Source organism: Urocitellus parryii, chromosome 7 (assembly GCF_045843805.1).
Source record: "Urocitellus parryii isolate mUroPar1 chromosome 7, mUroPar1.hap1, whole genome shotgun sequence".
NCBI classification, from domain to species: Eukaryota; Metazoa; Chordata; class Mammalia; order Rodentia; family Sciuridae; genus Urocitellus; species Urocitellus parryii.
Window position 1 is genome coordinate 181,563,410 of NC_135537.1, and position 11,676 is coordinate 181,575,085.

The 11,676-nt window shown below is 57.9% G+C and overlaps 1 protein-coding gene across 1 annotated transcript; it reads right to left on the minus strand.

Moving 5' to 3' along the window:
- Positions 1-4,647: 4,647 nt before the first annotated feature.
- Positions 4,648-10,731, minus strand: Cbx4 (chromobox 4). Its single transcript, XM_026408403.2, has 5 exons — positions 10,501-10,731; positions 10,314-10,357; positions 9,116-9,181; positions 7,055-7,121; positions 4,648-6,825 (listed from the first exon to the last, which is right to left on the minus strand). The coding sequence occupies exons 1-5, from the start codon at positions 10,567-10,569 to the stop codon at positions 5,404-5,406; spliced, it is 1,668 nt and encodes a 555-aa protein (XP_026264188.1). The 5' UTR covers positions 10,570-10,731; the 3' UTR covers positions 4,648-5,403.
- Positions 10,732-11,676: the final 945 nt, after the last annotated feature.

Consider the following 11,676-nt stretch of genomic DNA (forward strand, 5'->3'; position numbering starts at 1 on the left):
AGGGACAGAGGGATTCCTAACACCAGGATTATCCTTAGGGTCCGTTTCCCTCCATCCAATTACTACAGAATTAACTAGAGTCTCTTGAAATTCCCACAAACAGATCAGGTAAGGAATGAGGGGTGCAGGACCCCAGATCAGGTGAGCCACATGTCTGCTCTCTGCCCTTGTTGGGGAGAACAGCCTCCTGGTCTCAGGGAGCTCAGCCACCTGAACACTGGGATCCTGGGGCAGTGCCAGGCCCCTGGTTTGTGGATGATGCCTGAGTGCTGGAGCCGGAAAGCCCTGCACACACACACACACACACACACACACACACCCCACCTACTTGGTACACAGATGCACAGATGTGCACACAAGATATCAGATCCCCAGGTCTCTACTGAGGGACTGTGCACAGCTCTGGGAGGGCAAAGATGCCCCCAACACGCCCCTGCCCTCCCAGGAGCTCAGGGTCAGGCCAGGGGGAATTACAGTCCCCACACACAAGTGTGCTGCAGTGCGCCACTGACTGACAGCCAGGAGTGGGGACAAGTGGGGCGGATCTGCAAGTACTGCAGCGGTTCCTGGGGCAGGCCCCGGTAGAGGCTTTGAGGATTTAGAGCAGCCTCAGGGAGAGGGCCCACCCCCACCAAATCCTGGAAACTGAGAGCAGGTCCCCTGGAGACAGACATTGCTAACTGTGAACTCCTATCTCCCCTTTAACTTGTCTTTGACCTGGGGCAGGGTTAGCCACCACACCTTCACTTTGCCACCAAGAGAACCTGCCTCCTAGAGCTGAGAGAATTAAATGAGATAATTCCCCTGAAGTGCCTGGCACATAATACGCACTCAATCGACGTTAACTATTATCATTAGCTGCGAAGGAAAGAGGCAAGGAGGGGGAAGTGTGGGGGAGGGGTGGATTTCTGAACCAGAGGCTACAGGAAGTAGGCACTTGTATCCAAGAATACAGCCTTCCAAGGATCTCCTCCTCAGAGTCCTCACCTTCTCAGAAGAGCAGCAAACAGAACACAGAATAAGCTGGTTTCAAAAAGCATGAGGACCTGGTTTTGTGCCAGTGTAGGCTGTCCTGTCTCAAAGCCATGCCCAGCCATTCAAGGAGAGGCCGAGGCTGAGGTCCCAGGGACATAGACAATCCACCCAGCAAGGACCGGGCAGAGAAGGGTGGTGGCCAGGATGGTCATTTGGAGGTAAACACCACTGTGCATCTGTCCCTTGGTCTAGCCAAGGCTGAAGGCCAGAAGTCCATGGAAGACATTTGCATCTGACTTGTGATGTTTAATTAAAAAAATAATAATAATAATAATAACCTGTGTGTTTATGTAGGGAGTTTTCCAGAAGGGCTCCAGGGTATCTCCTGACTTGGTTCATCTTGACTGTTTTCAAGGGAACCAAAAAAACAGGCATAAGAATGATAAAGATGGGCTGGGGATGTGGCTCATGCGGTAGCGCGCTCGCCTGGCATGCGTGTGGCCTGGGTTCGATCCTCAGCACCATACACAAACAAAGATGTTGTGTTCGCCGAGAACTAAAAAATAAATATTAAAAAAAAAATTCTCTCTCTTTAAAAAAAATAGTGCCATGACTCTAAAAAAAAAAAAAAAAAAAAAAAAAAAAAAGAATAATAAAGATTTCTGGAAAGGGGAGTGGGCACCACAACCAGATGTCTTCCTTGTACGTTCTAGAAGTTTCCTGTTTGGTGTAGCTGCAAGTGGAGAGGAGATTCAATTTGGGAGCCCAAAGTATGCTAAAAGACAGAGTCCATTCTGGCCTCCCCCCACCTCTTTGTCTCAATGTGTCACATGCCCAGAGAACTCCAATCCCCCCCACACTAAATCACAGGTCAGTGCTCCCGGTCACCCAGCGACTGCTGTGTTTTATTTGACTACATAGCCATACTTACAGGTAGGTGGTTTTCAGCTTTCTACGTCCTCTCTCTTCTGTTGGACTCAAATGTCCCAGTGGGCAGGGACTGACAATTCAGGATCAAAACAGAGTCTCCAGACAAAATTCAGGATGTCTGGCTACCTTTGAACTTCACCTAAACAATGTATTCTTTTTCTTTTTTTAGTAGAAGTATTTCTCAAATATGTTATGGGACTTACATAGACTAAAAATTATGATTATACATTTGAAAGTCAAACTTCACTGGGCATCCTAAGTTTTTATCTGCTTAGTGTACAAAGCACCCTGGATTGTGGATCTCCACCCACCTCACCTCCAGAGGTGTCCAGGACTGGAATGACACTGAAGGGCTCAATGGCTCTTTTGAAAGCAAGCTGGAGAGGGGGCAGGCTACAAGGAGCCTAGAGCTGCCATCAGGGATAGGCTGGTGCTGGAGGGGCTGGCTCTGGAGGGTGGGTACATTTGTACTAGGGCAGCTCTAGACTCTATGCCAGAGGCTCAGTCCCAAAGTAAGGTCATTTGGAGAAAAAACAAAGAAATTTGGGTTCCAATGTGCAGGGTTAAGACATCTACTCACTGCCTTTCTTCTCTTACCTGAACTTGGGCTCAAAGACAGGGTTTATGACTCTTTGCTTGTGAAGTGCCCGGCATGAGCCGTCTACACCCAGGAGAGCTAGGGCTTGTGGATCGGATCCTCCCATCTCAAAGGCCCTTGGAAGACAAACTCTCTTGTCCCAGTGCTTGGGCCCATGACCTTATTTCTGCACCCTGGACAAGCTGTCTGTCCATCAGGACCTCAGATTCCTCCCATGGGGAAGCTTAGTGCCCCCAGGGGAATGAACAGGACAAGATGTTCAAATGCCGCCTGACCTATCTGAGGACCTCAGTAAAACCACAGCTCCTGTCTCTTTGGGGAGGGGATGTTCTAGGGCAGCAGGCTGCTCACCCCCACCTCGACAGCTGCTCTGGATGATGCATGGCCTCTGCTGCATTGCCTGTCACCTCACCTCCAACTCCAGACTCTGCCCAGGACCACCCCCAAAGGCCCTGCTACCAGGCTGGTTTCCAGGTCTCAGGCCACTAGTGAATGGTGGAGAACTGCTGTTTCCCCTGCCCTCAGGAGGTGCCATCCTCCACCTCCCCTCCCCTATGCCTAGTCCAGCACAGGCTACCCCCAGGGCCAGGCTCACTCCCCAGGGCCACTGTGCAGACTTGCACAGGGGCTGCCTCACATTCTGGAGGTTTCAGTTCTCCTCAGCTGAAGAACAGGGAGTCGAGGTCCCTGCCTGGCATGGGCCTTTGTGTACCAGCCAGTGAAGGACAGGCCCAATTCTAGTGTGGAGCAGGCAGTTTGCCAGCAACCGATCGCCCTCCTCCACTCGCAGGGTGGCAAAGGGCGTTCATTACACAGAGGGGGAGGGGTGTTTAACTCACTCCAAAGGGGGCTTGGGGTGATGGGGGTGGTGGGAGGGACAATCCACAAAAGCCAGGGCTAGAAACTCCTGAGGGTTTTTTTTTAAAGCGCTTCCCTTCCCTCCTCCCCTCCCCCCCTGGGCACCCCTCCCCCACCCCTAGTCGCTGGTGGCCTGCAGCCAACACTGGCCACTCTATGCGCATCCAGGCTCTCGCCCTCCCAGCCTTCCTCTCCATCTCCTCCCCTGCCTTCCCAACTCTGCCTCTCTACCACCTCGCCCCCCACCCTGCTTTCGGAAGCACGTTTTCTTCAGCCGTGGTTCCCCGCACCCGCTCGGTCCCAGGGGGGACGACGGGGTTTCTTGGAGGCCCGGAGCAGCCCCTCGCCCACCAGGCCCCCGGTCCCCTGCCTTCCCGGGCATCCCGACCAGGAGCAAGATCGCTGTGTCTGCAGAAAATCGGCCACCACTGCCGCATGCCCGGGTCGCGGCTTCCCGGCCAGCCGAGCCGCACCCTTCGCCCCCTCAGGGACCTTAACCCCTTCCTCCCTCGCGACGTCAAGCGCCTCGGCCTTGCCACCCAAGGGGGATGGGCGACGAGTGCCAGCTCACTCCGCTCACGAAGGCACTGGGGTGGCAGGCCCTGCTCGCCCGGTCCCCCGACCACCCCCCCATCCATCCCGCAGGAAGCCCCCCCCCCCCCCCGCGGCAGCGCTCGCTCGCTCGTCTGCAGTCGGGGCTCTGGCCTGGTGGTTTCGGGGACAGAGCCTGGCAGAGGAAGTCTCAGCGGCTTCCTCGGTGTGGCGGACCATGCCAGTGGAGTGAGAGGGTAAGGCTTCCTCCCCGCGAAACCTGCCCTACCAGTGGGGAGTACTAAGGGACAATATCGCTGGCCGTCAGGGCCTGTGGCTGCGGCTGGGTGTGTGGCGCCCCAGGGGTTTCTGGGGGACAAAGGTCAACACTTGCCCGCAGGCATGGCACAGGGGCTGGCCCCACCCGTGCCGCTCACCGCTGCATCCCCTCCTCTGCTACTCAGCTCCCGGGGAACCGCCGGCCAGAAAGTCCTGGGAACAGGGATAGCTCTGGCATACCCCGGCAGGAATTCCCCTTTCCAGTTGAGCGCCTGCTTCCCCAGGAATGGGGTCAGAATCCTGGGCCAGAGCACTGCAGCGAAACTAGTCGGTTCTGATATTCAAAGGTTTAGCGCAGGACTGGACAGTTTCCTTCCCAGACTAAGGCCCAGCCGCCTCCCCCAACCTTGGACATCCCCTCAAAACTACAAAAATGCACCTTCAACATCTCCATTTAATATTTACATTCAAGCAGGTAATAATTGGAAGCTTATAGTTTAGACATTTCTAGTAGCAGCAGGTTCTAGAGAGCTCGTTTAGCCTTTTAACAAACTTTTTTTTTTTTTTTGCACATAGAAACAACACATCCATGTGTACAGTATCAAAAAATATATACCAAGGTTCCTGGTATTGCAGTTCCTGGAGGGAGGAAATGAAATCAACAGAAATACTGAATGAAGGGTAAGAAAGGTCAACAGAAAATAGTTTGTCTGATATAGAATATAACATGATCTAGGGGAAACTCCATAAATCTAGGTTTTTATATTTCAATATATAAATACCTACAAATAAATATATATATATCAGCCCGAATGGGGGTGGTCGGGCCTTTTGAGCTCAAACAATACATTTCAATAATAACACCACGTACAAACGGGAGTAGAGTCAGCACTCGACAAGTTAGCACGGTTAAAATATAATACTATAACTCTGAAACCGCTGCGCGGCTGCCCTGTCAGTTCCGGAGGTCCATGGGGAGGGCGCGGCTCTCGTCTCAAGTGGGGAAGGGACAAGTGGCGGCGGCGAGACCGCAGGCACCGCGTGGAAGGAGACAGGCCGTTGGAGGCGCCTCCACAGGGATCCCACAGCTGTGCAGGGGGACGTGGACGCTTGGGTGTCCTCAAGTTGGGGCCACTGGCACCTCCTGCAGCCCAGAGGGGAGCCCTGATGAGGCGGCAAGGGCTAGGCCCCCGTGCACGTGCGGAAAGGCGTCCCTTGCAGATGTCCTGCAGCTACACGGTCACGTATTCTTTGAACGTGACGGTGAGGCAGTTCGCGGTGACGTCAGTGATAATTATATTTCCAAAGAAGGGCTTGAACTCGCTCAGCGGCTCTGCAGGCTCGTCCTGGGCCTCGGCGGGAGGCTTCTCTGCCGCTGTCGCTGTCGCTGTCGCCAGCACTGCTGGTGCTGCTGTGGTGGAGGGCACCTCGGGCTTCACCTGGAGGGAGCTGGGTGGTTCCCCGGCCTCGCTACGCGTCTTGACGCAGCGCAAGTCTATGGGCTCGTCCAGGTCCGAGTCCAGCAGGATGACCTCTGGCTGCGGGAGTGTGGCTGCAGGCGGCACATCAGCGGGGCGCTCCGCGGCAGGGCTGCCCCCCAGGCAGGTGGGCGTGCTGATGCTGCGCGCTGTCAGCCGCTTCTTGCAGGGCTCGCGCTCACCGTGGGTCTCAGAGAGGCAGCGCTTGCGTGCATGGGAGAGATTGAGGCCCACAGCGTGGTGGTGGTGGTGGTGGTGGTGGTGATGGTGGTGGTGGGGGGGTGGGTGCGTACTTCGGGTCGTGTCCCAGGTGAGCAGGTCCGGCTTGGTGGTGAGCTGCAGGGGCTGCTCTCCAAAGGCTTCCTTGGTTGGGGAGAGCTTGCGGGAGCTGGCATCCTGGGGCTGCGGGTCCCCAGGCCCTGGTGCCTCCTCTTCCCTCCTCTTGAAGGACACTTCCGCCTTCTTTTCCTCGGCACCACTGGTCGACTTTTTAAAAGTCCTGTCGGCCGGGGGGTGGCGCTCCTCGGTGGCACGCTTCTTGTGACTAGGGGAGCGTGCTTCGCCCTCTGCTGCCTCGCCAGACTTGATCTTCACCGCCTGCATGCCATTCTCCATGTACTTGCTCATGACGATCACAATGCGACCGTTCTTGTTCTTGTTCTTGACGATCTTCATCTTGCCCCCAATCCCGTTGCCTGTCACCGCTTCTTTGGGAGCCGGTGTCATCCCGTTGGGAGGGCCCTTCTCAGAGCCTTTGCCTGGAGCCCCAGCCGCTCCGGCCAGGGGCTTCACTGCCCCTAGGTAGCTCTTGGCTGATGCACCATGGGCCCACTTGTCGGGTGGGTGGCTCTTGGCGCCCAGGTCTGGGCAGGTGGGACTCGGCGCCTCCTTGTGGCCGCCCTGGTACTGCAGGTCATACATCTTGGGGTCTGGCTGGTAGGGGTGGTGCTTCTTGCTGTTGAGCTGATAGTAATACTTTCCACTCTTGCCTGGTGGCGGGGGCTTGCCTGCCCGTTCCTTGCTGTGAGGCTGGTACTGGTGGTGCTTCTTGCTGTTGAGCTCGTACTGGTGCCCCTGGCCTTTTCCTGGCGTGCCCAACTCCAGCTTGGTGCGGTTGTCAGCAGAAGAGTCCTGGAGCCCAGTCAGGACATTGGAGCGACGGGCAAAGGTAGGTACCTGAGGGGGAAGCGAGAGGAGGTAGATGGTAGACCCCAGGCTAACCAAGAGCATCAGTAGTGCCCCAAATCCCACAGTCCGCAGCTGTGTCATAGGGGCTGGGGCACAGGAGGTCAAGGACAGAGGAAGTGCAATTTGGGTGCTCCCGCGGAATCCCCCCACCCTCCTGGCCTGAAGGCAGCTCCCACGTATGTCTTGGGAAGAGGTGGGGCTAGCAGCGAGTGTTTACCTGCACCACCAGTGGCTTGGGCTTTGGCCCTCTCTTGCGATATCCCATCAGTTGCTCCTGCCGTTCCCTGGGGAGGGAATGGAGAGCCGCAGGATCAGCCTCAGGGTCACCTCCCCAAATCTTCAGTGACGCCCACCCTCCTGCCTTGCGACCATCCGGTAGGCAGTGAACAGGGGATGCACAGAGGATAAAGAGTTCGAAACAGAAGACCACCTCTGCAGCTGGCTGGGCACCTCCATCAGCAGCAACGCCTTTAGGTCGGGTCCTTGGTAAAGAGCTTCCCCATCTGATATCTCTAAACCATCACCCCCAGTCTCCGTGAAGGGGGTTGGGTTGTTGGAGTAAAGTGGAGTGGGCGCAGGGATCCAGGGATTGTGAACAGCCCAAACGAGGTATGTGCCGACCTCGGCAGAAGCAGGGGATGCTAACGACCTCATTAAGATTCAGATAACGAGAGCTGCCGGCAGAAGGGAGGACTCATTTTCTTAAAGGCCAGGCACTAAACAGGGGGAGGGGCTGCGCCCTTGTTTACACAGCGGCAAATGAGCCAATTAGGGGCTGGGGGCGGGGGACGGCCGAAGAGGCCAGGGTCTGGCCAGGTTCTCAGCCACCTGGTGAACCGGCCGGGCACCGCCCACGCTGAGCCAGTGGGCGGGGCAGGGGCGGGGCGGAGAAGTACAGCCTCTCGTCGGAGCCGGATCCTCGCTGCATCGATTCCCGATTATTAATAAAGCCCATGGGTGGTGGCACGAGTCATAGTCGCCAGGTTTCTACTTTCAGGCTGGCCAAAGCGTGACCTGCTTGCGAGCAAACGTCCCAGGCACTGCCCAGCCCTTTGTGGGAAAGGAGTGCACCCCTCTACAGTTCTGCCCAAGTTATAGCCCATTACCAGGCCAGACAACCGTTCTCCAGTGACCCTAATTAATCACTCCCACCTCACTGCCCGTGGGCTAACCCAGTGGAGTTCTGCCATGCCCTGGGGCCGGGGCCGGGGCCTGACTCCGATGTTGCGTGGCATTGCAACAGCCTGCGTTTTAATTCTTCAGGGACCCATTATGCAACATGGCATCAGCCGCTGACATGGTTACAGGGTGGTGAACTCCCAGGTGGAGTCGGGGCAGGATCCCTGCCCGGCGCCCCCCTGTGTCGCCGGAGAGCAACTTCCCTGCTGGTAGCCTGCTCAAAGGGTCTAGAGTTTACAGTTTTAGCGCCAAATACACCACAGGAAATAATGCAAAATAAAAGGGGAGGAGGGATGGAAGGCAGCAGGCTTCTGAGGTTCCTGCTGCTCCTCCCCTCCGAGCCCTTCCCCCTATCCTCCCCAAACAGAACCACAGCCACTGGCAGCGAATCCAGCTGCAGCAGCTGCAAAGTGACAAGCATCTGTGGGCAGAAGAATGAGCACCCCCCCGGGCCCAAAGAGGACACCTCTCCACCACCATCGGAGTCCATCCCATGCCCTTGGGCCAACCTCCTCTGCCCTGATGAGGCACCCTGCCCCACCAAAGAGACTGGTGGGGGATGTGAAGGGAACAGAGCTCCAGTCAACACTGCCATCCCCAGCTGGGGTGAAACGGGGTGAGGGGAGGTTTCAGGCCTTGCCAACTTTTCTCCAGCCACCAACAGGTTAAGTTCAGTTCCATGACGTCCAAGCAGTTTCACAATGCCAGCTCCTTTGGAGCTGCCCCCGGAGGTGCCAGTGCCAAGCGGCCAGTGGCTGCAGGAAAGCAACACCTAGGCTCTGGGGGTGGAGCTCCAAGGTTGTGGCCAGAGAAGGGTCACAGGAGTTCTCCAGGTCAGTTGCAGGGCCACCCACAGACACTTTTCTTGCAGTTCCCCAAAACACATGCCTTGCCTTCCCCAGTCCTGCCCTGCCCCCACTCCCAAGCTGCAGCAACCGCCAAGGACATTGGTTAGAAGAGCCGAGGCCACAGCCTTGCCAGTCCAGACCCGTTGTGGGGTGGGTTCCCCCTTTCCCTCTTTCCCATGCTGGCATGGCCCACTTTCCTATTCCCATATACGGTCATGGAGGCAGGCAGTGGTAGCTTGGGGGACGCTCACCTGTTCTGGAAGGCAATCAGCAGCCGGGGATCCAGGATGTTCTCCTCCGGTTCCCACGTGTTATATCTTGCAAGGGAAAAGGGAGGGGGACATGGCTTAAAAAAAAAAAAAAACCGAGCCAGCTTTGCAGCCTCCAGGTGGGGAATGACATAAGGCCCTACTCTGTCTTCATGAACCAAAAGCTATTTAGCTGTGGATGTGGAAGATAGATTTCTTCAGGCCTGACAAGATCCCTGATACACTGCCCCCTCCCAAGTCAAAATAAACACACAAGGGCAGGAAGAAAAGGGAGGGGTAAGGAAAATGAAACTAGCAGTTTATTTTGCAGTTGTCAAGAATTTTAAGCATGTTACTGCAGACATGTTCCAAAGCCACTTTGCTCACCAGGAACCCTGCGTGCAAAGCAGCCGAAAGCAAAGTCGCAAGTCCCCCTCCTCTTCTCCCCAGCCCCGAGTTTCCGAGAGGGCTTCAGCCCTTCTGCATTTGACCCCTAATCCGATAACCGCCAGCCCAGAGGTCCCCCACACCCCCTCGCGGCCCTGGAGCTCGCTGTCACGGGCAGGCAAACCCCAAATACTCTGCAACACAAAAATATGCCTCTGTGTGTGTGTGTGTGTGTGTGTGTGCGCGCGCGCGCGTGTGGCTGCGCGTGTCTCCATCCGGTGCCTTCGCATTTCAAATTAAAGAAAAAAATTCCCCACCAAAAGCTCTGCAGTGACAGTTCCCAACATTTTCTGCCTTTTTTCTTCCCCTCCCTGCACCACTAGGAGCGAGGAGGCACACAATTGCATTTTCGTTGCTTTTAATTTTTTTTTTTTTTGGTTTTGCAATATGGAGCCGTTCGGTGGAGGGAAAGGGGAAAGGAGCCATTTTCTGCTGCACATCAGTCAGTGCCTGCGCCCTCCCTCCCTCCGCCGGCCTCCCCGGCTCGGCCCCGCGTCTCTCCAGCTCCTCCGGCTCCTTTTAGTGCATAAATTAGTGATGGCATTTCCCGGAGAGCGGAGCACAACACAGGGCGCCGGGCTCGGGCTCGGCTCGGCTTCCCAGTGCCTGCCACCGACTTCCCCACCCCCTCCTCCTCCACCCCACCTCCACCCCGCCTCCCGTCCGCTCCCCCACCACCCCACCAGCTCGGCGGGTCCGGCAGCCCGGCGCCCCGCGCCTCGACACCCGGGCCCCCGCCCCCGCCGCTACTTACTTGGGGGACCAGCCTCTCCATTTCACCAGATACTCCACTCTGCCCTGAGGGGGAAGAGACAGCACTCCATCAGCTTCCGCGGGATCCCCGGCTCCGGCCCGCAGCCTCCCCACCCCCTCCCCGCCTCTCGCGGGTGCTCTGGCCGCCGCTCCCGCGCCGCTGCGCCGCCGCCCCCGCGCCGCCCTACCTTGCGGATCCGCTTCTTCTCGATGCTCTCCACCGCGAAGACGTGCTCGCCAACAGCTGGCAGCTCCATGGCCGAGCCGGAGCGCGCCGGGGCGCCGGGGCCGGCAAGGCTGCAGACGCTGCTGGCTCCCGCCGGTGCCCAACTGCCGCCGGATCGAGGGGCCCTGTCGCCCTTGCTGCCTGCGCCGCCTCCACCACCGCTCGCCCCGCAAAGCCCGGCTGGTCGCCGCTGCCCGCGCCCTCCCGGCTCCCGGCTCGCGCTCGCTCAGACAACTGAGCCCGGGCCGCGGCTGCACAAGAACTCATGCAAATCCCGGACGTCAGCGGGCGGGGCCTCACAGGGCCAGCTCGGCGTCAGGGGGCGGGCCGTGGCGCGGATTGGCGCAGCCTGGCCTACCGGAGGCCCCGGGCCTGGGCGGCGGGGAGGAGGAAGGGCGCGGGAGGGGGCCGGGGAGAGGAGGCCGGGGAGGTGCAGGGGAGGGATCTGCAAGCTGGGAGAGGGAGCTGGAGAGAGAGAGCGGGGGCCGGATAGAAGAGGTGTGTCGGCCTGGGGCGGCGGGGGTGGCCAGCTGGATCACGACGATCCTAGCCAGAATCTCGGCCCTGGGCCTTCTGCACCCCAGCCGCTCATTCTCAGTGTGTTCGTCTCGGGGACCCCTGCTGGGGGCCACGGAAGCATCCACCGCAGTTTACGGTTGCTCTGAATTGCGTCATGGGCGGCTCCAGAGGCACAGGGAATGGCCGGCAGGGGGCGGAATCGGGGCGGGGGCAACTCGCATTCCCACCCTCTTCGCCCCGTAGCCCCGCCCATCGAGGCCGAAGGCATTTAGGAAGCCGAGAAAGGGCGGGGAGAAGACTGAGGATTGAGGGCAAAGAGACGTTGAAGAGGACAGAGGAATAGCTGACCCTGGAGCCCTGGCGGTCAAGAACCTCACCAGAAAGGGACTCCGAGTCTGATCCCACCCCGGTCCTGAGCGGCTCCCATTTTATTCTTGATCCGCTTATTGGCAAGGCGGGGTCGGGATGTCCTGATTGTAGCAGCCCCCAGCGCCCAGAAGGACGAGAGGCGGAGAGGACAGACAGAGGGTTCAGGGCATGTCCGGGTCTACCTGGGGAACGGAGGGAACTTCGTGGAGACCTGGGAGGCCTGCCTTGGGGTCCTGGGAAGAGTCTCGAA